Source organism: Myiozetetes cayanensis, unplaced genomic scaffold, assembly GCF_022539395.1.
Source record: "Myiozetetes cayanensis isolate MyiCay16 unplaced genomic scaffold, myiCay2020 scf5-8, whole genome shotgun sequence".
In the NCBI taxonomy this organism is placed as follows: Eukaryota; Metazoa; Chordata; class Aves; order Passeriformes; family Tyrannidae; genus Myiozetetes; species Myiozetetes cayanensis.
In genome coordinates this window covers 112,989,421-113,017,260 of record NW_026087742.1, presented here as the reverse complement: position 1 = coordinate 113,017,260, position 27,840 = coordinate 112,989,421, and the positions used below count along the sequence as shown (strand labels likewise).

At 42.7% G+C, this 27,840-nt stretch overlaps 1 protein-coding gene across 1 annotated transcript in view; it reads left to right on the top strand.

Annotated features, from left to right (window-relative positions):
- BACE2 (beta-secretase 2) overlaps positions 1 to 27,840 on the top strand; it is a 54,234-nt gene that overhangs the window by 19,307 nt on the left and 7,087 nt on the right. Inside the window, exons 2-8 of the mRNA XM_050332832.1 lie at positions 4,776 to 4,864; positions 11,737 to 11,953; positions 13,540 to 13,668; positions 14,881 to 15,015; positions 18,133 to 18,234; positions 21,585 to 21,734; positions 22,903 to 23,071. Of these exons, the coding sequence (XP_050188789.1) occupies positions 4,776 to 4,864; positions 11,737 to 11,953; positions 13,540 to 13,668; positions 14,881 to 15,015; positions 18,133 to 18,234; positions 21,585 to 21,734; positions 22,903 to 23,071 (991 nt within the window). The remainder of the gene's footprint in view (positions 1 to 4,775; positions 4,865 to 11,736; positions 11,954 to 13,539; positions 13,669 to 14,880; positions 15,016 to 18,132; positions 18,235 to 21,584; positions 21,735 to 22,902; positions 23,072 to 27,840) is intronic.

The window sequence follows — 27,840 nt, the reverse complement described above, 5'->3', positions numbered from 1 at the left end:
TAGACAATTACTTTTTTTTCTTTTCCTGATATCAAAATACAACATTCAGCAATGGAAGGCTTAAAAATACTAAAGACGTAGTGGTAAGTTAAATTATTGAAGTGGGATTGCATATAGAAAGTGCTGTTTGATGTTGGAGCTAAATCAAGAACTGGCAAGTTTGAGGGATCCTTGAAGTATTGACAATGTGTTTGATTTCCAGCTGGAAAAAAAATCATTACAACTAGGTTTTTTTTTTGGTTTTTTTTTTAATGTGCCTACCCCTTCAGAGTAGAAAAAATGTAAAATGCATGACCGAAGAGGCTTCTACTTTCAATGTTCGTGACTTTCAGTAAACAGGTTTGGATTTGTTTCTTTTTATAACCACAACTTAATGGCATATAGATGGAGTGTCAGATTCTGTCTGTAAGTTTGTCGTGGCAGAGGTGGATGTTCCTAGCTTACTCTATAACAGGGATCTTTATGAACCTCCTATTAATAATAGCAACACTATTTCCACATAGGAAATGCATCCAACAAAATAATCTCCAGGTGCTTTACTAGGTGCAGGTTTTATGTCCCACGGCTGTGGTAAAGGTGACCTTCAGGGGGAAAAAACACCCTATTGCATTTGCTCTTAGTGTCTGCTATGTGGGTCTGAAATTGAACTTGGAAGCCACAAAAAATAAAAGAAAGAAAGAAAGAAATAAAGAAAAGCCAAAACAACAAGGCTTTGCTTCTGTGCCTCTGCAAGCAAGAGGAAAATAGGGTTACATTGGTTTTAAGGCTGGGCATGTGATCGGTCAGCAGATTTCGTGCAGTTTTTCTTTCATAGCCTTGTTCAGCCGTGTCTTGGCCTTTGCAAAACCTGGCCTCATCTGACAGTCTTGGGCAAAAACGGGGTGATCCCTAAATAATCGGTTCTGAGTGACAGGAAGTGATTCACTCGATGGACGAAATAAACCCTGGGAAGCTGCTCCGCCTGCCTGTGAGAGCTCAGAGTTACCATCTCTGGGGCTGCCGGAGAGGGTGGTACAACCACTGTTGGTTCTGCCTCTGCTTCAGGGTATCCTATCCCTGTGGGGGAAAGGTGAAAGCACAGGGAGGTTTGGCCACTCTCCAGCTGTCACTGGGGATTGCTCAGGGAATCAGGTGGAGGTGCCGTGGATTTCTGTTTTCGTTAGTAAGCTGGGCAGAGAAGTGCCATGGCTGGGGAATGAGCACACGGTGTGTTTGGCTTCATCTTTTGGGAGAAGTGCCCTCTGAAGATCACAGAATCATGGAATAGTTTGGGTTGGAAAGGATCATCTTGTTCCACCCCCGCTGCCATGGGCAGGGACACCTTCCACTAGACCAAGTTGCTCCATCTAGCTTGGCTTTGGACGTTTCCAGGGATAAGGCATCCCAGCATCTCTGGGCAATCTGTTCCAGTGTCTCACCAGCCTCACAAGAAAGAATTTTTTTCTAATATCTAATCTATACCCAGTCTCTGTCAGTTTGAAGCCATTTCCCCTTGTGCTGTCACTACAGGACATTGTAAATAGTGTCCCTCCATCTTTCTTAGCTGCCTTCAAGTACTGGAAGGCTGTAGTTGGGTTACCCTCTCTCTCAAGACTGAACAATCCCAACTCTCCCAGCCTTTCCTCCCAGCCAGAGCTGCTCCATCCCTCTGATCATCTCGGTGCCTCCTCTGGACTCGCTCCAAGAGCTCCATGGTCCTTCCTGTGCTGGGGACCCCAGAGCTGGAGGTAGCTCTGCCGGTGAGGTCTCACCTGAGCGGGGCAGAGGAGCAGAATCCCCCCCTCATCTGCTGCCCACACTGCTTGTGATGCAGCCCAGGACACGGGGGGGGGGGTCTGAGCTACCAGAGCTCGTGTCCAGCCTCTCCCACACCAACAGCCCCAAGTCCTTCTCAGCAGGGCTGCTGAGGATGTTTGATCGAGGTGGGGCAGGATGGGCAGCCCCGGGCCGTGGCTCCTTCAGTGGCCACCTTGTGACTCGTCCCCAGAGCTCCCCTGAAGCTCCCCCAGCAGCACCGCGGACGGAATAAAGAAGGCTCCGGTGGTGACAACGTGGAAGTGGCTCTTAATGAGATGCGAAGGCACTAAAGGAAACCCAGACCCAAAGGGTAGCCGGGAGAGAAAGAGAACTCAGTAAGTTATACCCACCCCAAAATGAGCTGCTAATCACTGGCGCTATTGTGAGGGCTACAATAAATCAGTGTCTGCCCTGGCCGCCTGCATCTCATTAAGCACAAACATGCGGATAGGGAATGTCAGGCTCAATAGGGACCTGTCATGTGAGCGCTGCTGTGTCCGTGTGGGCTGGCGCTTGCATGGTTAGCCAGCTTTGTGTTTTCCCTTTTTTTTTTTTTTTTCGTGGGAGATATGTATTTTCTTCTGGAAATGTTGACTCGCTCTGTACTGTGGGTAGTAAATTTGCCCTTTTCTTCAGTGATTTGTGAATTCTGTGATGATAACATTGTATTTAAGGTGTGGGGGTAAAATATCTTTCATATGTGTCATATTTTGTTGGGGATTTTTATGTTTTTTTCCCCAAGTCCTCCTCTGTGTATGGTGCCATGCATATTCCTGAGGCTGGGGCAACACCTACGTGTATTTATGCAGCTGATGTACAGTGCCCATTACTCAAGCATCACAGACTGCCTCAGAAAGCCTAATTAATTTAAGCCCTGCAGCACCCCTTTGAGGCAAATTTTGTCGGTCCTGATGGATGCACACGTTGTAGCTGCTCTTTGTTATTTATTTTTAATATGATTTCTATCCCGGAGAAGGGGGGAGGGGCGAAATGAATAGTTTGTACTTTGTTAGGTAGTTGAAAAAATTCTAGGCTTTTGATATCATCGAAACAAAGTACGTACCAAACTTTAGATTTTATTGCAAGCCATGCCTCATAGGTCCTTATTTTCTTTTAAAGCCTCATCTTCTGGAGCCAGGTGAACTTGTAGATGGCCTTTTGTTTTGAAATGTCTCTGTCTAGCTTGTGGGGTTGCAAAATACATTTTAATGTCTTTTTTAAGTCTTTGCTTAATCTAAAATTTGGGATGCAGTGAGGCACTTGACTGAGGTTGTAGGCTGGTTTCTTTTTAGTGTTAAAATTTCTGCATGATTAGGACTGGGAATACCAATGACAGAGTATGAATGAAGTTCAGAAGGGATTCCCACAAGTTACTAGTTGGTTTTTGTGTTCATGACTTAATTTCAGAGCTCCTCAGACCCATTCTATATTAAGTAGGTAAAACAAGGGGAACCATCTCTTCCCTCCCACTCCATGAGTGAACCAAAGATGTTTTTGAACACTGACTCACACTTTGTTGTCTGCTCAGTGTTAGACTTAATAAAGAAGGATTCAGCACATTTTCTCCAAATGCTTTATCCTCCTTAGTCTTTACTCTCATTTCTGAGCTCAGCTGTGTTTCTCCACTTCTTTTGTCAACACTAAGCTTGTTTCCCTGATGGTTGTCTCTTACCCTTCCCACATCCCCTTTCCACGTTGGATCCCAAGCTACCTCGCTTTTCGAGGAGTGATGAGGGCTGACAAAGAGGCTGATTCGAGCTGTCTTTAAGCCACGGGCAACCAAGTCTTCATGTCTCACTCCCTCCTGTAGGAAAATTCTTCATTCCTTAATATTTTTCTAGGGACACCCTGCTGCTTTAGGGTGTCATTTCACAATTGTTTTAAGCCAATCTGAGACCACACTTGTCACCAAAGGGGGCAATCACCCTTTTCTAGTATCTGCTCCAACCACTTCTTTTTGAGTAGCTGCCTGATGTGGCAGATTGCTTTTTTTTTTTGGTATCTTAGCTGAGGCATCTGCTCTGATTTGCATCCCAGTCTCATGGATATGCCAAGAAGCCCTGGGAAGCACCCAGCCAAGAGCAGGGAAGAAGTGTGACCGTTGCTTTCGGAAGCAGTACAGTCCTTGACTGACTGACTGACTGACTTCAATTATCATCTAATGACACCAGATCTAATGTAGTTTCTTGGTTTCACTGAAAGGAGTGAAATTCTGCATCTGGCTGCTGTTTCCTTCAGCGCTGTGTTAGCACAGGCTGTGGTGAACCAGCCTGGTCACCTGAGCCAAATGGGGAAAAGGAGGCACCTCGTTTTGTCCCTGTGGTTTTGTGAGGCAATTTTAGGCCTAAATCACCCTCCCAATTAACCAAACACGTGGCCCACTCTTAGGCCACCTTTCAGTCAATGTTTTTCACCGTGTTTATAAATCCACCATCCTCCTGTGTGAAGGTGGTGAAGGCTGTGGTAGGTTGTTGCTGCTGAGGACAAACTGGGCATCGTTCCCGAGCCACGAGGCCCCTTCGTGCTTCTCCTCATTTCTGTCCTAGACCTGCACTCAGTCCCTACATAGAAATCTCATAAGCTCTAAGGCAAACAGTGCTTTGAGCAGTACATAACTCAGCTTGTGTCCCGGATGAGCCAAGTTTCTGAGACACACGGGTTGGGCCAAAAAAGAAATCCGAGATGATCAGGAATTCATCTGCTGTGCGAATATGGGCTTGGCAAGTTTCCCCCCTTCCAGGAACATGACTATTTTAAAGCACTTCAGCATGATCAGCTGTTTCGAAGGGCCTGCAGCAACGTATCTTTCCCCACAAAAGTGACTCTAAATTTGTTTTTCAGGGCAATGTTCATCGTCATTTTTTAAACTGAAGGTAGTTTAGACAAAAACGGTAATGGGAGTTTTTGTTTGTTTGTTTAATTGGATATGCAAATCATTTCTCTTTTTGTTTCCTGTTTGTTTTGTTTTGTTTTGGCAGTTAAATATTCTGGTTGACACTGGGAGCAGTAATTTTGCTGTAGCAGGTGTGCCTGATCCTGATGTCACCTCCTACTTCGATGCCGAGCTGTAAGTACCTGTTTCGGGCTGGGCTGGGGTGTCTTTTACATTCTGGTTCCTCCACACAAGGGAGGATGAAAAGGCAGTTTATGGGGCTGCTGTGGCATCCCGTGAGAGTGGGATGTTAGTTGCCTGAATGGGAATTTTGGCCTTGCCTGATGCAAAGTCCTGCCTGACACCATGGACAGTCCCAGTGATTTCAGCGCAGCTGAGCTCTGAGCACAGCACTGGTTAGAGCTGGAGGAAAAGGAAGAAGATTACAGGGTAAAAATCGTCTGCAGAATCACACCAGTTCCAGCCAATTTCTTCCCTGAATAGTCTTGGAAGGAATTAAAAGTTTAAATATACTTTGCCTTTGTTCGAATACAAAAATTAATTAAATTAAATTAATTAAATTAATTGTATCTGTTCACATGACATCTCATCCAAAAGCAAAATTAGTTAGTCAAAACCTAATTTGTTGTGCCTATTTTGGCTCAAGGGCCTCAGTCAGTTAATGATCTAGACAGACCCTGATGAATCTTGTTATTTATAAAATACAACCTTGTGGGTTTGGGTGCTTGTTATGCACTAAATTTACTGTGTTTAGCATAAGCTGACATTAATCACAGCCAAACACAGCTTTGTCTGAATCACTCTCCCCCTTTTCTTCCTTCCTTTCTGCCCTCCTCTAGGCTCAATTATTTCAGGTAAACTTCTCTGAAGTGCAGTATCTATCTTTAGCTGAAGCATATGGATGAAAATACTTAGAGGTCTGGGAGGCTGGAGAGTGTCACCACTCTTATTACCTCATTATGTACTTTAACATGGGCTTTTGCACTTTTTTTTCAGTAAGATGCACTGGAGGGAAATCCATTACTTCCACACTCCTCACTAGAATAGCCTTATCTCCTGTCATATATTCTGTTAATGGAGATATTTCACATCTCTTTCTGATGTGCTACAGGTCTGGAAAGTCCAGAATTTGCACTTAAAAGCTATTTCTGCACTACTGCAGAGTTTTCCATGCCAGATATCCCCTTCCATATGTAGTCCTAGAGGAAACTTAATTGCAAAGAATTTAAAGCACAAGCATTCCTCCCCCCTTTTTCTCTTAATTGATGTTATTGAGACTGGAAGGACAAGGCCTCTCTCATAAGAACCATAAATCATTGGAAGCAGCTACAGTAAAGGTTGTGTGTGGAGAAAGGCTGGGAAATCACTTGAAGGTTACAGTCTCTGATCAGTGTTCTCAGTGTACACTGTGTTTTGAGAACTTTGATATAAAGTTAATAATGAAACCTTGACATTTAGGCCCCGAAGCGTTAGTTAAGGATGTTTTGCAAAATTATTCAAATTCAAGATATTAGAGTCCAGAGCAATTGCAGTGAGAGTTTCTGGTTTGTCTTGGATTGATGGAGTACTACAGTGTGCTCAGAATAAAGTGCAACTGTTAGCAAGTTTGAACCTGGCTACACCATGCTTCTTGCATTTTAAGTATTTTTAAATGCATTTAAATAAATGCCATCCTGGTGTGATGCTGGCCCCAATGAAATCAGATGTTTCAAAAATGTTGGTTGCAGGAAACCTCTGTAGGACACCTTGCACATATCCCAAATGAGGTGGGGCTGTCACTAGATCAGGTTAGCCATGGCTGAGTCCAGCCAAGCCCTGTAAACCTCTGGGGATGGAGAATCCCTGCTCCCCCTGGGCAGTGTGCTCCAGTGCTGGGCCACACTCTCCCATGGAGGAAATATTTCCTGTTGTCCAGCCTCAGCCTCACAAAATGTAACTTGTGGGTGTTGCTTCTTGTGCAGAGAAAGGCTTGGCTGTGTCATCTTTCCGTGTTTCAAGCTGTCATGAGCTGCTGGGGGATCTTCCCTCAGCCTCTTGTCTGCAAAACCAAAGCCCAGCTCCTCTCGGCTCCTCATCACGGGTCCCTTGTTTGTGGCCCCTGACCTACCTGGTAACCCTCTGCCAGTCCCTCTTGTGCCAGATCCCTGCTGAACTGGGTTCCCACAGCTGTCCACAGTCTGTTCCAGGTGTGGTCTCACCTGTGCTGACCACACTGGGAGAGCATTTTCCTTGGATGTGTTGTCCTGGCCCTCCAGATGTGGCCTGGTCTGGACTTTGCTGCATGCATGGAGCAACTTACAGTGTTGGCTCTTACCCAACCTGGTGTCCACCATCACCCCAAATCATTTTGAGCCCCTTTCCAGTTGCTTCCCATTCTGTCCTGATGCATCCAGTTGTTTCCTCTCAGCCACAAAACTTCGGGATTCTCCTTGTTCAATGCCACGAGGTTTCTGTTGGCTCAGTCTTCCTATTTTTCCAGGTTCCTTCAGATTCAAGCCCTGACATTCATCGTGTCAACTTCTCCCTTTAATGTAGTGTTTTTGCAAATCTACTGAGTGTGCTGTCTGTGCATCATGTGGGTTCTTGATAAAGATGTTCACAGAATCATTAAGTTGGAAAAGACCTTCAAGGTGATTAAGTCCAACCTGTGCCCAATCCCCACTTTGTCCCCCAGCCCAGAGCACTGAGTGCCATGTCCAGTCATTCTTGGACACTTCCAGGGATGGGGACTCCACCACCTCCCTAGGCAGCCCCTTCCAATGTTTAACAACACTTTCCATGAAGAAATTCCTCCCAGTGTCCAGCCTGACCTCCCCTGACAGCTTAAGGCTAGGTCCCTTCATCCTGTCGCTGGTTGCCTGGGAGTAGAGAAGGACTCCCACCTGGCTACAACCTCCTTTCAGGTAGCTGTAGAGAGTAAAAAGGTCTGCTCTGAGTCTCTTTTCCTTCAGGCTGTTGAACAATTTTTCCCCCATTTACAGTCCCTGGGTGTCGAGCCAATGGTCAACTGTCCTTTGCTGCTCAGCAATAACAAAAACATCTCTATATTCAACACTGTTCTCTGCAGAAACCCAGAACACAGCCCTGTACTAGCTACTGTGAAGAAAGTTATCTCTAACCCAGCCCAAACCAGCCCACCTGGTTCTCATGATTTTGCACAGATGGTTCACAGGGGCCTTGATACCACATCAGCTGGATCTGTAAAATTACCCAACAGTGACGTTTACCCATGTGTAAATGAGAAAAGTGACCTGTGGGCATTTTCTTTTCCACGCTAGGAGGAACACTTCAAAATTAGATAAAGAGGTTTCCTCTCATCTGGTAATGGTTCCTGCAGTTTTTCCCTATATTGTCATGGAGTGGCTTCCAGAGTCATAAACTGCAAGTTGAAGAAGAGGGGAAAGAAAGATTAGTAATTTGTTAAGTTAATGGGACTGATTTATAGATGTGTGCTTATTAGAATATTAATGTTGTGTTGGAGAAAGAGAGTGATGAGTCTGGATTTCCTGATGCCACGCTCTTAGTTTAATTTTATTCTGATGATCATAATCTGAAATGGAATGCATGAGTGTTTTTTGACTGAAATTGAGGAGGGTGCATAGGAAGGGCACTATCTTTGTTTCAAAGGACCCAGAGGGTGCGTTTTTCAGGAAGAGCCCTCCTGGAGCACTTTCAGAACTAGCTTGTTAAATGATGTCGTGTATCATATCATCTGTGCCGTATAACTCTGCGGTTTAATTATCTGCCTCTTTCTGTACAAGTTGAGTAAAGCTGTTATCATGAACTCTTTTACAACTTGGGCTCTTGAGTGGCTCTGACAGAACTTTGCAGTGAGAAGTTCTGAGTTTGCTGTGATAACCATGCTCTGTAAGTCACCACGATGTATAAGGTTTTGCGAAACGGCCCAATTTGTCCTGAACTGCAAAGAAATCACAGTGCTTGTTTCTCATGCTGCTCAAAATAACAAGTAGTTTTGTTGAATGTGCTACTTATGATAAAAGAGATACTTAAACAGACATATAAAGGGGTTTTTACGGCTGAACCCAACTTATCTGTGGTGGCTCTGCAGCAATATGTCAACATGACATACCCAGGGCTTTCAGTATTCAGCAACAGCATCCACTTTTATTTCAGCGTGAGAACTGTGTGAAGGTTCAGGAGCAAGCTGCTCAAGAGTTGATCTTTCTGAGAGATAGGGAGGTAAGAACAATAGAGGCAGTAAATTGAGGTAATACAGTCAGTTATGTACCAGCAAAGCAAAATAAACTGCCTTGCAGTGCCGATGCTGTGAGTTTGGTTGTGTTCACTGCACAGATTGTGGTTTGGGGTGAATTATAAGCTTCTTCCACCAGCCCTGCAAATTAGATGGGACTTGGTGGTTAGAAATCAATAATTTATGCTATGTTTTCACATTTGCTTTGTCCTAAAGTTGTTTGGTGAGGTTGGTGTTAAGCAGGGCTTCCTGCATGTAGTGCATTTGCTGTTGCCATGTTGAGCTTCCTTCAGAGGAATCATGACACGAGAAATAACATTTTGGTCATTTCATTTATTTCCTTAGTTGTTTTGTTCAATGCTATATGCTAGTAATGAGGAGTAACTCTGCAAGAGAAAATTAACCCATTGCTAGTTTGCTCTGCTGAGGCTTGAGATCCATGTGAGGTTTGAGGGCCATGTTTCTGTTGGCTGCCCTGGAGAGAAGATACAAAATTGGAAAGGGAAAGAGAAGGGAGTAGGGTCACTACAGCACCATGGTCTAGGAAACCTTTGCCTTTGCCTCTGGCTAAGTTGCACTCTGTTCTGCTGGAAGAGTTGAATTTCTGCTTTCTTATCACAGCCAAAACAGCTTGTTTGTAATTTCTCTCTTTTTTTCTGCTGTTTGTTTTAAAACACTCAGCCCATGAATTACAACAAGTCTCTAGTTTTGACCTCTAAAGAAGGTTTCTTCCTTTAGATCAGTGAGGTGGAAAGGTGGAAAAATCAGAGTAGCTGATTACAGGCAAAAAGATGGAGCAGGAAGTGGTTTTGCAGAACAGAATATAATTTACTACCACAAGTATTATGTGAGTTCCCTTCCCATGCTGGATATTTTGCTCCTCAGAGGAAATAATAGGGTCTTCCCTTCAGTGTGACACTTGTGAGCTTTACAAATGAGATGAACATCTTCACATTCATTTCTACAGGTGGGAAAGCTGAGGCACAAAGAGTGAGGAAGTGATTTGTCCTGCCTTTCCACAGGAAAGTTCATGAGCCCATTTTTTCTGTGTCCTGGTCCACAGCTCATCCATCTGGCTTATGGAACAAGAGCTGTGTGCTGCTGCTGTTGCCAGTCACACACCTTCTGTATTTGCAGATTTGCTTCACTTTATCCTCCCAGCACTCAGTTTTCTCTCTGATTTCAGAGGTTTCCTGTTCTCTTGCCCAGCCAGACACTTTTCTATAAGATGAACCCTGTGTTTTCCCTTTCATTTCCTGTCCCCGCCAGCGTCTCTTATGTCACTAATTATTCAGACTCTATTTTGATTTATAAAATGTACTGCCAGTATCACAGAGATGTTCTGAAGGCCCTGCCTGAGCAGAGATGTTCCTTTGTGTAAGTGTCATACAAATGCAGAATTACACAGCAAGTAAAACAGCAGTAGAAGTAACCAGACACAGGTAGTAACTACCTCTGGAATTCATGCCTTTGGAAATATTATCTCATATATTTCTGTTGTCTGGGATGTCAACCCTTGAAGGGTTAGGGCTTGGGAGTATCAAAACCCACTTTGGGTCAGAGCCTGGCTTCTCTTCCTCCCTTTTCCAGGAAAAGAGTCAGTTGTGTGGTCTATGTGGCCAAATTGTCCCCCTCAGGATGAGGCATTTGCATGGATGGAACTTGTCTGTGTTACCATCTAAAGGTTATTCCCCATAACAGGCAAAATCACACTGACTTTGTTCTGGTGAGCTCAGGTGTGAAGCCACTTCATGAGGATGTTTCTGTCAGAGCAGATCTCAGATTAAAGCTGGGTTGCTAAAAATATCCACACTTGATAAATCACCTACCCTTTCTCTTGTTCTACACACTTGTAAAGGTGGTGTTATAAAATTATTTTACATTTCCCCCCCCATCATTTTACTTTTTTAAAAGATGTCAAAAGAAAAGTCTGCTCAGGTGAGCTGGGTGGGGTCACCTGTGTCTTCAAAAGGGAAAGCTGTATGGCCCAGGAATGGGTCCAAGATAAATTGTGAGGGATCTGAAAGTTTAGTAGCTCTTTGGTACGATGTGGGTGAAATATGATTGCAGTATTTAGGGATTACAGGATTTTAAATGGAAAAACATCTATGGAGATTTCTTCTAATGTTTGTGTTAAGTCTTCTAAACAGGATTCTGCTCCTTCCTTTGCTTGCCATACTTAACTGCTCCTTTGCATTTTCTACTGTGGTCTGGAAAGAATTCCTTCCTTTCCTCCTCCAAGTCAGTGAATCATTTGTTAATAATATCCAAGTCTGCTTGCTTCCTGATAGATAGACCAAACTGCAGATTTAGAAAGCCTCTGTCTTACTGCTGATACTCACAATAACATTCCAATTTACCCAAAATGGATCTTTTAAGAATATTAATGAGGTATTAGTCTACAGCTATTCAGTCAGCTTGGCATTTCAATTTTTCCATTTGAATTCAGCAGCTTTTCATTTCCTAACACTGCTCAATATGTTCCTTCTCCAGTTTAGAGTGTTGCTCCTGTTGTGATGGACCAGTCTGGGTCAGGGGCATGCTGCACCACCAGGTGACATAATATCTTAGATTAAAAAAAATAGGGTTTTTTGAGTTGAGTTACTGATGGCTTCTGGATAAAAACAGGGCCTTGAGATTTTCTCTTCTTTTTTTTTTTTTTTTTTTTTTTTTTTATTTCTGCATTTTACAGCTTTTACAAGCAGTATGCATATATATATTTTGCAGGCTTAATTTTTTTTTCCCCTCTCTGGGGCAAAACTGAGATGGAATATGTTCTGCCTTGCATCGTAGATGAACAGCTTGTGCATAAGAGTATCTTTTCCTTTTAAAGGTCAAGCACGTACAGATCTGAAGGGATTGAAGTCACAGTTAAGTACAGTCAAGGAAGCTGGACTGGAGTGCTGGGTACAGATGTCATTACGATGCCCAAAGGAATCTATGGCAGCTACACCATCAACATTGCCACCATCCTGGAGTCAGAGAACTTCTTCTTACCAGGGGTTAAATGGCACGGGATTCTTGGCCTTGCCTATGACGCCTTAGCCAAGGTAAACCTTCCTTTCCACGGTGATTGTCTTTCACAATGACAATAAACAGAGATCTGACAATTAAAATAAAGTGTGCAGATGATCTGTCAGCATTAGACTCCCTCCCTTCCAGCCACCCTTTCCGGGATCTTTTATGTTTGTTCCTGAGAGAATTAATTGGTTTGTGGTGGCACCATGCTCGTTCTCATGTGAGGATTTTGGCTTTCTTTGGTGATGAAAACACCGTATTTAGCTCCTCTGGAATGAACAAGCTTTTACAGAGCTTATAGTACTAGAGTATGGGTCTAAAGGCTTCTGGTTATGTGTGAAGGGTGTTATTAGGGCACTGATGACCATCCTCAAGACTTGTCCATGGGCTGATGAACTTACTTGGCAAAGCCCTTGGCAGTTCATTCCAAGACATTCTCCATTCATCAAGTAGAAGTTGAGATGGAGGGGATAGATGGATAATTCCACAACAAATGTTAGCCACAGTGTTTCCCTGAACATAGAGCCAAGCACATCACGGTCTTCTGGAGGTAGGAAATTCAGGGAGAAGTTTAAATTAACCCCCATAATTTATAGCCTAAAGCTTATAACTTTATAATCTAAAACTGAAAACGTGACTGGAATGCTGCATAGTCATAGTTTTCAATTACACACCACAAAGTGAGATCTCTGCAGTCAGAACAAATGATTCAATACTGCCTCACAACTCTGTTTTACTCAAGAGTGGTGTGAGCCTCGTGTTGACTTCTGCTGTTGACTTGACATGTACTGCCAACAGGAAGAGAAGAGCTGCTCTTCAAACTCTGTTTTGGGCAAATAGTGTACTCAGGGCGTTGATTTTTCCCTTCTTCCAATGACTTAAGAGTTGTTGTCTTCTGAGGCTGCTCTGTCTTTGTGCATTAAGAGCCCTTGGCCCCTCACACTTGCCAGGGTCTCTGCCCATCAGGAGACCTACATGCTCAGAAACCTGAATTACAGTGAGGTTGCAATGCTCTGATAACTGCAAAGCAAAGCACAACACGCAGTGTAGGGAAGAACCTGTTGGCCAGCAGTCAGCTCAAGTGAGCGTGCTTGGACATGAAATTCCTCAAAAGGAAGAAAAGGAATTAAGGGGCCATTGAATAAAAAGTTTGTTAGAATTAAATTATTTTGGAAAAACTGAAAACTTTGACCTTAAAATTTTGCCTCTTAGCTGTGGAAAAGTGTGAAGGGCAAGTTAACATTTGTCTGTTCTAATAAGCCAGAGCCTTTTCCAACTGGAAAACATTGGTGAGAGTTTGTGCCTGAAACCAGTATTTGAGTTTGAAAACTGCAATTGAAAATTACTCTTGTGCTTTAGGGATTTGGTGGCAGCAACAGTGACAGTGGTCAAGAGTAAAAATGTTTTTAAAAACAACAGAAACAGAAAAATGACAGATGTTGTGTTTTAATGACTTATTATATCTAGAACTTTCATCACCTTGTTGTCAGAAATTCAATTTACTCGTGAAAAGTGGTCTTGTTTGAATGATTTGCTGATTTCTGCAAAGCAGCTTTGTAACGAATCCTGCGATTCTTCCGTTTTTTCTTGTTTTGTTTGGTTTTTCAACACCTTCAAGCCTTCAAGTTCCGTGGAGACGTTCTTTGACTCTCTTGTGAGGCAGGCAAAGATCCCCAACATCTTCTCCTTGCAGATGTGTGGTGCTGGACTCCCTGTTTCTGGAAGTGGTACCAACGGAGGTAGTCTTGTGGGTATCTGTCAATCGGAGAGGGAAGATGTATCTTTGTTAATCTCTCTCCCTCTTTTCTGTGGCTATCCTACTTCTGCCAAATTTAGTGTTTAAATATATGACATTTTCTATTTTTTTTTTTAAGGAAAAGTTAAACCCTTAGGCAAAACTCAAGTGTCTTATCTATTTTCATTCTCAATTCTTCTTTTTCTCTCTCGAGTCTGAGTAAACTTCTCTTCTTTTAACAAAGAAAAACATAAAGGTTGTGGTGCTTCCTCAGGGCAGATTCTGCTACCTTTCTCAACCTGAGTAGTCCCTTACTCAGCTGATAAACTTGTTTAATCTCATCAAAATATTACAGTAATTTTTTTTACATGATGTGAAAAGGGGGAGAGGAATGAAGGGTCTTTTTTTTTTTTTTTGGTGGTTGTTGACAACATACTACAGGAAAAAATCTGAAGATGAGATCTTGTTACTTTTAGTAACATCATCATCAGTTTTAGGGGGACCAAGAATTGGCCATTATGTACTTGGAGTTGGAATGACTGTTCCCAAATTATGCTGAAACAGGTATATCAGCACAGGAGTTGATCACAAATAGTTATTTTGCAGTGAATTCACATATTCTAAATGTTACTCATGTAGATGAAGCCCAAGAGAGAATTCCCTAATGTTAGTTCAGTGCAAAGTCTGAGAGTCCACTATGCTCCCAGTCATCCTCAACCTAAGTTTTGATGGAAGCCAATAGCGATATCAGTGACAAGATGTTCATATTCCATTTTGGATGTGTGCAAGAAAAATGAAATGCTCTTGAACAGTATTAAAGCTTTCCTGATCTGATAAAGCAAATTCATCATGTGTAAGTTTAATATTCTGTCCCGTTTTTATACATTGCCCATTTTATACATTGCCCTGAAGATTCTGTTTTGATTTTAAACAGCAGAGCTCTCATAATAAAGTCAGTGTGGGCTTTTAGATAAAGATGCTGGTAATTTGGCCCAATATGGGAATTCTGTGTGGCTGAGGCACAGTCTATTTAATGTCTAAATGTTTCATACTGCTTTATTATTGACAACGAGCTTGTCAGTAAAACCCTTACAAATGGTGCTAAATTAAAATGTTGGTGCCCTGAGTATCACAATTAAATATTCCCCTTTCTGCATGTACTTGCCCCAAGAGCTAAACCTCTGGGATTTTAAAGCTTGTGAATTGTTTTCTCCTTTCCCTTAGGTCCTGGGTGGAATTGAACCAAGTCTGTACACGGGGGATATCTGGTACACACCCATCAAAGAGGAGTGGTATTACCAGGTGGAAATTCTCAAACTGGAGGTTGGGGGTCAGAACCTCCAACTGGACTGCAGAGAGGTATTTACCATTCTGTGTTTCAGTCTATATAAATTGCAAGTTTGGTTGAGGAAAAAACACTTAATTGATCGGTTTGGGTCTTTGCAAGCAGATGTGTATCACGGTCTCCTCTGAGAGCTGGTAACTTTGAAAAGAAAATGAGTGGGCCGTGTGAAATTCAGGGTGTCCACCAGACATGCTGAAGTTGCTTCACAGAGGACTTTAACACTCACTGATAGTATTCCAGTAAATTGGGAACTAAGCTGTAATTGTTAAGCCAACAGTCCACTGAAAATCAGGTTGCTGTGGTTTGGGAGGGCTCAGCCTCTTGCGTTGTTCCAGTTGTAACAAAGGTGTCCAAACACTGAAGATGGTGCAATTATTCAGGGAGGCAATAGTCTTTCAACAACTACAGCATATCCTATGTTTTCCTAAGCAAAACCAAATCAAAGAAGTTTAAAGTAGTTCTGGTCAAACAAAGAAAAGGGGAGGGTTTGGACTGTCCCCTGTAGAGCTGTCTGAGCACACAATTCGTGGTGGCAGTGGACGGGTGTTATCCTGGGATGCTTCACAGAGTTCTCATCCTATGCCTCCTTTTTTATCTCATATTTTTGTAATCTACTTTTGATCTCTTACGCCTTGCCAATTGTTATTCCTGATGGATATATTTTCTGGTTTTATTAGTAATAATGTTCTGTTTTGTTGCAATTTTTATTCCAAAGCCATTTCCTTTTTTTTTTTTTTTTTTCCTGCGGAGGATATCTGTGTATGTGTGTGTGTTTTATCTCTTTCTTACCATTGCTTGTTGCTATTCATGTTTTGATTTCAGTTCTGTAATTTTCATGCCCCTATTCCATTAGACATTTGAATTTTATCTTGTAGTTGTGCTCTCTAGTTGGAAATCATTGGGATGTTTTTCTGGCTGGGGTTAAACCATGACAGACATGATAATTCTGAAGGTTTTATAGTTCATATAAATTAAGTGAAATTCATGATTAAAATATTACACGTGCATAAATATTTCCATACAAAATATGGAAATCATTTTGCCATATAAATTATTTAGGATTAGTCACAGCATCTTTCAACTTAAGAAGCAAAACAAGGTCTATTTAAATGCTTTTCTCTATTATACTGTTAGGAAAGCAAAACCGCTGGTCCTCTAACATAAATGTTTGCTTTTCTTTCTTGCCTTTGAAAACAGTCAACATGTTTTTGAACAGGAGCCCTTGTACTAATGGTTTCATCCGTGCTGTTTCCAGAAAGCAACTCACTTAAAAATCCAGCGGTGTGTTTACAAAAGTTTCCTGTTATTGTTGCTGTTTTCTGAGCCGGGGTTTGCTTTCACATTGTGAGTGTTAGCACAGCACGTTGGTCACTGACACACAAGGACTGAGCCTCCCTTGATCACAGGCAATCATCCCACAAAAAAAAAAATCTAGAGGAAGAACAGTAAAACGGAGCTGGTATGATTAAAGTTTGGCTGGTTAGGAGCCTGCAGAGGATGCATGAATCACTGTATGGGATGGTGAACTATGTGCCCTCTCTCCTCTTGGTTGTTTTCTAGGAAATGGAACATTATTTGTAACCTTCACCAGAGACTGCTCCTTTCCTTGCCAGGGAAAAGTTGTCCCCCTGCTTCAGTGCTGGGAATCTGTCCAGTGTTGGAGCACAGCTGTGTCCCTGAGCCCGGCAGGCTGGGGCTGGGAGAAGTCCTGAGCTGCTGGCAGTGCCCCCTGCTTAGGCTGCCCTGGTAAATATTAGCCAGGGAGGCCAAGAAGGCAAGTTGCTGCCAGCACTCTGTACACAGCCCTAGCTGAGCCATCCCACTGCTCCCAGCGTTTTCCATGGGTTATGTCAGTGGTTGACCCTCCCAACTACTTATTTTCCAAGGATGCCAGTGATTGTGTATTTGTGGTACAGATCTGTGTTAACATGGACTCCACAAGGCCTTGATATTCCTCTCCACTCTCTAGAAGTGTTTCTGAGTGTATAATAAATGGTTTCCTGTTTGCTTTTCTGTCGGCTCTGTATGGCAGCCTATAGCAGCTCTTCCAGAAAAGAAGTAATACAGAAATAGCTGCCAGAGCTACTTTTTCACTTTTTGGTGGGTTTTATTTTTGTCACTTCACTAAAGGGACTCCATGTCCATGTGACTTGATAGCATCTAGACCAATGCATTTTAAATTCACTTGCTGTTTGACCTCTTCCTAAGTAGCTTATGCTGTATATTATCTTGTGTGCTATGATTATGCCATAAACATGTCACTGTTCAGTTATATTAATCCTGCTGCCTAAGCTGGCAACAAAAGTAATTAATGCAAACAGCTGTCACTGCTACTTTTCCTTTCTTTTTTTCCCCCCACAGTTTTTAAGGAGTTCATGGAAAAAGTTCTACTTCTTAAAAAGTTTTTATACCTTGTTTACTGTACCCGACGTTTGCTGAAATCTCTTAGTCTGATGGTTAGGGTTTTAATAATAAAAGAAATGTTCACTTGGAGGGGGGTTTTGTGCAGATTCTGAGGCAGCAAGACTGAAATCTGAAGTTTCTTTGTGCTTGCTTTTGTCTGTGTTTCAGCGGTTTTCACCAGTCGAGGGAGAAAGGTGTGGCACTTGTACTCTTGAGCCAGTACCGACGCACAATAAGGCCTGATTTTCTCTGGCTGTGCTTAAATTCGATATGCCAGCCACTAAAACAGTGTTTAGACTGGAGTGAGTTGTCTCCATGGTGGCAGAAACCTTGATTGAGGGCTTAGACATGTGCGCTCAGCACCTGTCTGTAAGGAACATGAAAGTGCTTTTGCCCCCTCGGAGAGGGGCTGGGCTTTACTTCTTTTTTTCCAGCATGTTTTGGCCATTTGCACGGGCTGTGGTGGCACACAGCAATTTCCTGAGTGGTGCAGATAAACTCACTCTTGTGTCTAAGCTGATGGTATCTTGCTTTTGCTCTCAGACTTCATTTGAATTCAAGCTATCAGCTGGAGAGGGCTGCTGACAGGAATGACATGCAGGTCTGGGAAGCCAGCTGCCAAAAAAAAAAAAAAAAGAAAGGAAAGGAACAGCTTTGTTATGGTTATGAAACAGTGGAATCTGCATTACAGTAACTAGAGTCTCCTGTTTTTTCTCTCCCCTCCCCAGTACAATGCTGATAAAGCAATAGTGGACAGTGGAACCACACTCCTTCGTCTGCCAGAGAAAGTCTTCAGTGCTGTGGTGCAGGCAATAGCTCGCACGTCCTTGGTAAGCTGATGGCATTCAATCTGCCCAAAATGTGGGATTCCTATTAAATGATCCCATGATCTTTGAAAGGAGTGTCATCTTTGCTGTCTGCCTTGCAAGTTGTAGGTTTTTAACCTGAGGGGAGCAGAACCTCACCTGGTCCAGTCCTGTTAATAAGTGAGAAATGACTGATGGAAAGGGAGATGTGAAAAGGGAAAGGGAGGAGGGCAAAGGGGGGTCCAAGTACAGATAGAAGTGTGTGTCTGGAAATGCATCAGAAATAGGGCAGAGACAGAGAGTATTTTGTTCTAAGCATTTCAGAAACATAGACATAATCCCTGTTGCTCTGATTCAAAGTATTAAGAGTGCAAAAATCAGTCCTTTCATTCAAAACAGAGTGTTTCTAAAGTAGAGGAACCTGCTGCTGCAAGCAGTTCCTTTCCAAGTATAATGCTTATTGCTGTCTAGAATAAATGCCATTCATTAGGATTATTCCTATCAATAAAGCTGCTTTTGACCTTCATTATTGAATTATTTATGTTCAAAAGCATCTTTCTTTGGAAATAGAGTGGGCTTTAGAAGTAGGGCATGGGGATAGTTCTCTGCATGTAGAGTAGCTGAAGCAGCATTTTCTGGTTAATAAAAACTATTCATAAATTTTCGGTCAATGCAAAGAAGAGAACAACAAGGTTAAAGATGAAGACTAAATCCCAAGTATTTCAGTGTGAACAATTTTGTCACTGTTGTCGTGGATTCACAATCAGACAGTAGCAAATCACAGGAAATCCAGTAAACAGCTTCCCAAAAGACAGAGTGTTTTCCTGTGCACTGATAATTCAAGACTGAGGTCCTTTTCCTACCTGACAGAGAGCAGAGATTTGGCATGAAGTGTTCTTCACTGCCTGCAGGTGTCCAGTATCTGAAATAAATGTACCAGTTACAAGTTCTTCTCTTTGCAAAACACTTCAGTGTTGACATGTACAACTTCAGTCGATGGGGGGGAACTGAAAGAAGCCGCCCCAGAGCTCTTGTAATGGTACCTTGTGGATGGGGCATCCCATGAAGTGGGTCCCAGTGGTTCACAGTCTGCTGCTGGTCAGGACATGACCTGTGAATAGTGGACTGATCAATAAGGTATTAGAGGGGAACCACTCACTCACTCTGCTCAGTGGTTTTTGCTCCTCCTATTAAAAATGCATAAAATAACTCTTCTTTTTCGGGGTTTCTTTTTAATCCCAAGGACCTCACTGCTGTGAGGTCACACCCCCCAAAATTTGGTTTCACAGCTCTAAAAGAAAGGAAGTAGTCTACTAAATAAGAAAGTAGTTATAACCATGTAAGGATTGGAGTCCAGCTGTGTAAGAGCAATGTCAGAAAAATGGGTATTTTCAGCCATTGTACTGCACAGCATCACAACTGGACTCTTAGTCCTCTGTGCTTCTGGCAGGATATGCACCACTGAAACATAAAATCATCTGCTCTAGTCAGACATACCTCCCTGACCACAGGTGAACCAGGTTAACAAGTCCCTGCTCCTATTTGCTTGTTATGATCTTCACAGCCAGATGTCAGTTCCCCCTCAGATATTCTGGGATAACTGCGTGTGGCACATTCCTTTATTCAGCTCCATTAAAAAAACAAGGCAGTGAGCTTTGTGCTCTTCAGTGGTGCAGGTGGGTTTTTAAACCAGACTTATTTGGACTGAAGTCTTTTAAGGGAGCTGCAGTTTGCTCTTGGTAGGTTTGAAGGGTGGTGGTTTTCACAGGTGGGCAGAAATGAGCCACAGAGGGTTGGCTCCTGCTACACCTCACTGAGCCAAAGTCAGAACAGTGTCTACTCACAGCATTAATACAGTGCTGAGATAATTTGTTGAAGAAAGGAAGGTTCAAATAAACCTAAAATCTTTATTTTAATAGCCCTTTAGGAATCATACACTAAAATCTCCCCAATGCATTGCTTCAACATACTTAGAAGTAAGGCAAAGAAAGTCAATGTATTAAGCAGTTTTCCTGGGAAATCAAAGCAGGCACTTAAAGCAGAGCACTTTGCACACTTGGTCTGACCAGTCTAGGTGCTGTCTTGTAATTTTTCTCAGACCACAAGCTCTGCTTTTCAAGACAAAACAGAAAGAGAGAAGAACTGTATTTCTCAACAGGTCTGGCCTGGGACTTAGCTGTGAGGGGCAGAGTGTTCTGCCCTGTGCTGAGGGATGTACTTAAGCTTGCATTGAGAGTTAAGGGTAAAAGCAGCCTGTTTGTGATGGTAAGTCTCCTTGTTTACGTGAGCCAGTGCTTGCTGACCCAAGGAAAAGGATGAGCACTTGAAAGTATGAAGTCTCTGTGCAGCCCTAACAAACATTTCACTGTCAGGTATGTGGGGAGGGCTGAATACCTGTCACCCGTAAAAATGCCATGTTTAAAATGTGTGAGCTGATGTTTACAAAACAATCAATACCACAGATAAATACAAATGAGGAGAGCAGAAAGGCTGGATTCCACCCTTTTTTTTTCACCCAAATGGAAGGCTTTGGCTCTGCAGCCTCAGAACGAGATACTGCCTTGAATGCTGCTTCATGGGGGAATAAAAACCAGCACAAAGCAATGCAGTAAAACAAGGAAGGTTTCTGCTCTGATCTGGCAGCAGGTCAGCTTCAGGGTGCAACAGCATTAGGCAAGATGTTTGTCTTGGCCAAACAAGCTCTGTAGGGGTTTGCTTTTTGCTTTGTTAGTTCCATGGATATATTACAAAGTACTTTTAATCAACCTTATTTCAAAAGCATGTCAGGTTTCACTGGTGCTGAGTGATGGGGCAGCAAAGGAGACTTTCTTCCCATTGACTTGATTCCCTTAGATGCCAGGAGATTTTTGGCTTAGCCCTCGGCTTCAAAACTCTGAAAGCTGGGTGAGAAGCTGGAGATATGTGAGGAAGGGACATCTCTTTATTACATATTCTCATGGTTTGTGTTGTGGTTTGTGTTTTTTATGAAGTGTCTGCTGCTTCAAAACGTTGGTGTTTGGTCAGAGAGGAGGTGGGGGGACACTGAAAGCCCGTTGATGCTTCACACATGTTCAATGGAGCAGTGGAAGCAATGAGACACGAATGGGGAGGAAAGGGAGGGCTAAACTTGACTTTGCATCTTCCTCCTTCTTCCAAGTCGTGCTGGGCTATGACACACCTCAGTTTGGGTGTTGGGGATTGAGTTTTTGTTTTGGTCCTTAAAGAAGCAGCTCAGATTTGTGTTCCTGCTTGAATTTCTCCACGGGAATGATGGAAGTATCGAATAGTGGTAGCATTCACTTACAAAAAATCTATCAAAATATATGCAATATGTAACTATCACTTTTTTTTCTCTCTTTTTTTTTTTTCAATAGATACAGGAATTCTCCTCCGGTTTCTGGACTGGTTCCCAGCTTGCATGCTGGGATAAAACTGAAAGACCCTGGGCCTTATTTCCCAAACTCTCCATTTACCTGAGGGATGAAAACTCCAGTAGGTCGTTTCGGATCTCTATCCTACCACAGGTCTCAACCTTCTTTGTTTATTCACTATGCATTTATTTTTACCATCGTAAAGCACATGCTCTTAAAAAATAGGAACTCTTTTTAGCAGGAATGGAGAACTGGTTTATTGCATACAACGGAAATCTTTTTTTAATCAAATTTTAAATAGGGAAAATAACAAACTTCTCAAACCTAAAATTGAGAAAGAAAAGCAGTTTCCCTCTCAGTGCAGTCCATGTAGTTGAGAACGATTTTTTCAATTTGTCAGGAAAAACAGGCAAGTCTTGTTTTGTTTTCACGAGCTTTAGCCACATCACATGTCAATACAGAATGTCTCTGCTCGTTTTGATCTTCTCCTTTTGGGAAGCAAATTGATTTGCCTTTTTTTGTGGCGTTTTGAGTTGGAGCTCTTCTTCTGAATATGAAAATCTTGGCAATGACCCTTTGTGAGCTCTTGACCAGTTTCTGTAACTTTGTTGGTTTATCTTTTATTAATATGCCATCCCAGCTTTTAGAATATAATGTGCTACTTCTATTTTTCCTCTCTGGCCTCCCCACCCAGTATAGTTTACAGTGCAGGCTGGTATCCTCTAACATTACTAATACAGTCTTTTACCTCAGGGGACAGGCAGGAGCAAAGGAGAGAATGAACCTATTAAGTACATTTTAACTTGAAATATAGTAAAGCCTTATGATAAGCTTTTTCTGTATTGATCATGTGGCTTGGCAGCCATTCATCTTCCCTGAGGAGACAAGGGGTAAAATGTGACTTGAATTTATAAACCTGGAGCCTTGAAGCTGACACTGAATGCTCTCTGAAACAACTCCATCCTGATTACTTTTTAAATAATAAAATGATTCTCTCATTTGAGTTCATATCCCAAGTTCTTTCTGAGCTATCAATCCCTTGTGGAAAATACAGGAAAAAGTGGCTCTTGTGAATTTGCTGTTGACCTTCACATAGTGACTGACTGTGTTCAAATTTAAGCTTATAATCCACGAGCTTTACCTCTCACCTGCATGTGAGCTTTGACCAGTTTTAAACCACGTACAGAAATGTTTGCCCCTATTCATTCTCTAATTCCAGTGGAGTTTGAGTGCTTGACTATAAAAATCAAGGACTGAACTTCTAACTACTGTGTGGTGTGACTTCTTACACTCTGGATCTTTTGTTTGTTTGTTTTAATAGCTCTATATTCAGCCCATCCTTGGAATAGGGGAGAATTTGCAGTGCTACCGATTTGGCATCTCTTCCTCCACAAATGCTCTGGTTATTGGTGCTACAGTCATGGAAGGCTTCTATGTGATATTTGACAGAGCCCAGAGGAGAGTGGGCTTTGCAGTGAGTCCATGTGCAGGTGAGAGAAATATTGCTGAGGACCTGGTGAGTGAGGAAACCCCTGCTGTCTCACAGAAACACCTTTGCTACTTACCTGATGGGGAAAAGCGTGGTTACTCATAAAGTGTGGAGGGTATATTTTTGAGCAATTCCAAGCTATTCACACTTAAAAGGAAGGAAAAAAAAAAAAAAGCAAAAAAAAAAAAAGCTGTGTTGCAACAGTCTTCTGGCATGAAGTGAATCAGCCTCAGCTCTGGGTACCTTCACTGTTGTTCTTCCCTCTCACAGACAGGATCTTCCCAAGACATCTGTCTGTGTGTGCAGTTTCCCCAACAGTTATATCAGATGAGTCCTTGTTTTTAAGGCAGCTTCATTTTTGTGTAGTTCCTGTCCTAAATTGTGGATAAATGGATTCTTCAACTAACTTTTGCAGTGTGCAGTGAAGTACCTTCCTCACACTTTACTCTTAATGTAAGTTGAGCCTGTTCAGCCTCTTGGAAATTCACAAAGAAAGAGCTGAGATGAAAATGGGACTCACATTAAGACTTGTGGTGTTTGTGCGGTTCTAAACAAATAGTTTTGTCAGTGGAAATAGAAAGCCTGAAGTTTTTTAATTAGTTGCTAAGGAGATGTGAAAGAGTTCAGGACTTTTGGAGACAGTCCCATGCAGGAATAAGAGTTGGACTCTGATCCTTGTGGGTCCCTTCCAGCTCAGCATATTCTGTGATAACTTTTGGCTGATTTTACTCTACTGGTTTACTTTCCTTTTCATCATTTCTCTTATCTCACCAAGGGCAGCTAAACCCAAAGGTTTTGGGTTTTCCTCGCCTTGTTGTTCAGACATTGCTTTGGCATCACAAGAACATACAAGTGTGGGAGGAGGGAAAGGATGTGCCCCCATATGCAAGTCTCTGTCCCAAACAGGAGTGGCTTATGCCCTAAAAACCTTGTGTCACCTGAGATTTGCATGAGAAAACGACTAGGACTGACAGTGCTTCTTTAATCTCCAATATCTGTGTTACAGAGCGTAGGGATAGTAAGGATTTGAGTGCTTAGTGCAGCCAGGGAATAGAGGGGGGGAAGAGAAATGCTAGCTGGCCAAACTGTAGCTGTAGGGCATTTTTAAAGCTTCTTTTTTATTTTATTTTATTTTATTTTTTGTAATGTCTCCATTGTTAATGGGTTCAGAATTGTCAGTTTTGAGCTTGCTACGGAAGAAAATCAGGATATTGGTATGGGTTGCTCAATGCAGGTACCGTGCAGGGCTGAAAGACACGTTTTAAATGCACCTGGCAGAAAGGAGAGTGTGACCAGACAAATGCTGCAGGCCAGGCTCTCCCTGTCTTTCACTCTTCCCTGTGCTTCTTTGTTGCAGTTTTAGCAAGTGTAGAGCTGCCTCCTGTCCCCTGTCACAGCGCAGCCATTTAGTGGAGCATTTTGACAGGACTTATTGATCGAGGTGTGACGGTCAGCAGGGGACAGGAGCCAGCTGGTGGGCGTGAGAACTGCTTTGACAGCACTCCTCTGCTGAGAAAAACAATCAGGGAACCATCATAATAACAACCACCTTAGTGTTAACACCGCTACCTGGAAGATGGTTTGGCCACTTCACGTGGTTCTGCCAGGCTCGTCTAGAGAGGAAGAACTGCTGGATGGAAATGAAATGCAGTTGGAATTTAGGTGAGCTTGGGCACGTGATTGTGCCCAGCTGGTGCTGGAAGACGTTTCCTCCTCGCCTCTCTGTCCACATTCCATGCATATGTCCAACCAGGCATCACTGGGACTGAGCTTCCTGAGGAATCAGATGACTGCCTGAGGCAAGACACGCTGATTTGTCACATTCCACTCACGTGGGGCAGATGACATTTCGCTGGATGTGCCAGTTATTCTGAATTCGCTCCCTCACAGCTTGTGGTTTCCATATTTAACGCTGCTTCCATCAGAAAGCCACAGCTGTGAGTGGTGAGTGTCGGTGCAGTGTGAGGGATTAAGCTGCCTAACTGGCTTCCTGTGGAGGCCAGCCTTGTCCTCCATAGCAACTATATTAATGTAATTTATTTGGAGCTTTTTAAGGCTGTCCGTGGGCATAAATTAAACTGAGTTGCTGGGGGCATAAATCTTCAGAAACAGAGAAATATAAAAGGCCGTTTGGTGTGGCTTTCGCAATGACCTTGTGCTTTCTTAAAGCCAACATTAAATTAAATCCGTGTTTTTGTAAGGTGTTAAACTGGTACCTGCTGGATGCAAAAATCATGGGAACAGGATTAAAAACCTTAATTTCATTGAACTCCCAAGTTACTGTTGAGGCTTGGCTACAAATAAGAACTGGTTTATCCCACACTAGTCCTTGGACCATTTTAATTCTCCAGGATATTCCAAGAAGGAGGAAAGTTAGATAGATGGCTGCAGCTATTCCATTGTAGCAGGAAAAGAAACTTGCTTTTTCCTCAGTATGTGAAACCATTTAAGACTTACTCAGGCAAATAGTTTCAAGTTGCCTTTTGATAACTTGCTTACCAGGTGACTAGGAAAGGTTTTGGGATCAGGTCCCTTCTTGAGACAGTATGTTCAGATCAATGAGTTAGTTTTAGTGATTTCCAGGGGCCCTTTCCAAGCTGCACTTCATAATTTTATGATAAATTTGATAGAATTCCAGGTTAATTTCCTTTGCAAACCACCCAGGTTGGTTAGTGAGTGTGAGTGTATTAAGTTCTACACAAATGTTAGAAAAGGGTATGTTTCCAGAGGTGCCTTTCCTGTCCTGTAATCATCAATAATGAAGAAAATCTCACTTATTCAAGGTTATAAAAGTCCTGTAGGTAGCTACCACCACATGTTCTAAGAAAATACCCCAAAATATCTTAACTCAGTTAATGTGTAATATGCTAAGCGCCTGTGACTCGTAGTTTATGTTCAGGGCTTGTTTGAACAATTTAGGCAAATTAGCCCTGAAGCTCTCTGGGGGTGGAAGAGTGTGAGGGAAAACTTTTTTATTTTCAGAGGGAAGAAAGCAGAAGCCGTGCTGCTATCAGACATTCTCAAAATGTAATTTAAAATGTCAGCCACTATGGCAACAGTTTTGTATTGCCTTTTCTAATAGGAGTAATTATTGCACTCAAGGCAAATAATGAGTAATTAGAGACTGTTTATTTTCAAAGCTCTCTGCAAGGTGGAAAATTGTACTGCCTTTTTTTTTTCCTTCACTTCTCCAAAATACTACTAAGTAGTAATACTTAGGCCTTGCATTTCACACTAGTATTAAATGTGGTTTAGTTTGCTGCAGAACTTCATAGAGACAAGTGAAAGAGGGGGTGAGAGGGTGAGATGTCCAGAAGAAACAATTGCAGGACAGACAAAGCACAGTCCTGGGACTCTGAACAAAAAGGATTTCTACCACTGACTTTCTAGGCAGTCTTTTACCATCTGGTAAATTTAAAGAATCTGTGTTTGATGTTCACCAGTGTCAGGGTGCTGTGGGTGCAGCCTTAGTCCGCTCTGTGTAAAGGAGTCTTCTTCCCACACTTACAGCTGGAGAAGGTTTGGTTCAGTTGGGTGATCCTACAGAAAATTCCCTTTTTGAGCATTTTTTTCACTCTGATAGATTGGTTTTCCATCTGATCTGCGAGTTGCAGCACCAGCCCACAGTTATTAAGTCTAGTAAGACCTAAATCTTAAAGTAATACAAGGTGCTGTGAGGCCAGGGACTGAATACGAACTGAAAACTATGCAGGTAGAGCAACCAACCTGTTCTGCATTTGTTTGTCCACAAAGAACCTTAAAGTTCACCTTTCCTGCCTTTGTAAAACCTTTCCTTCCAACAGGTGCTCTATGTTAATCTCTTTAAACATGGTTTCAGCAGTCATGACTGAGATGTGTAAATAAGAGATACTGTTTTCAGTAGGTGGGGTCACTTACAATTGAGCAAGAGTGCATCTGTATATAAAATGAAAAAAGAAATCAAGCAGGACAAGTAAAACAGAGGCCTTTATTAAAAATGCTCAAAAGTGTCTTGAAGTATCTGACTGGAGAAGTGGATTACAGCTGTTTGGAAGGCTTCTTAAAATGCACAGAGAGTGCTGACTGCAGACTCCTTGTTGCCCCAAGCAAGCTGAAAGGTCTCCATCCTTTCCCCAGCCACACACCTGAAGGTACAAAATGCTCCCAATATTTTGTTGCCCCAGGTAACTCACTTGCTCTGCCATTACAGCGCCCTCAGCCCCGTCCACAACTCAGGGGAACTTGGCTGTGCCTGCCACGGTTACTGTGACAACCATGGGCAGCCTGACCTTTTTTAGCACATCCTGGTTCAACAAGTAAGGGGGCTGTGATGGCAATGAAATGAAGTCACACAGTCTTTGATGTTGCTGAGATGGATGGCTGTTCAAAAACGGAGCTGCCAGGGCACCCCTTCGTGCTTCTTGCCTCCGTTTTGTCGTCGTTTTTTGAGCTGCTTGGTTAGTTCCCCCTCCCTGCCCAACAGCGCTGCTCCTTCGTGTCCCAGCTCCTCATTCCTGGCACTGACCTCCCTCTACGCCGTTCCCCTTTTTGGGCAGCTGTCACCCAGCTCTCCTGCCTCACCTCCCCTTCCTTCTGAGTTTTCACCTCCTCCCACAAGAGTGTCTTTGCTGGTTTCCACCCTGCACCTCGTGTTTGGGGTACAGTGCTGTAAGGGAACCTGCTTGCTGCTCCCTAAGACCCTGGGAAACAGCAAACACAGAAGACACAGGAATCATCTGAGGTACTTTGCCAGTTGCTGGAAATGGCAGAAACAAACAAAAGCTGCCCTGG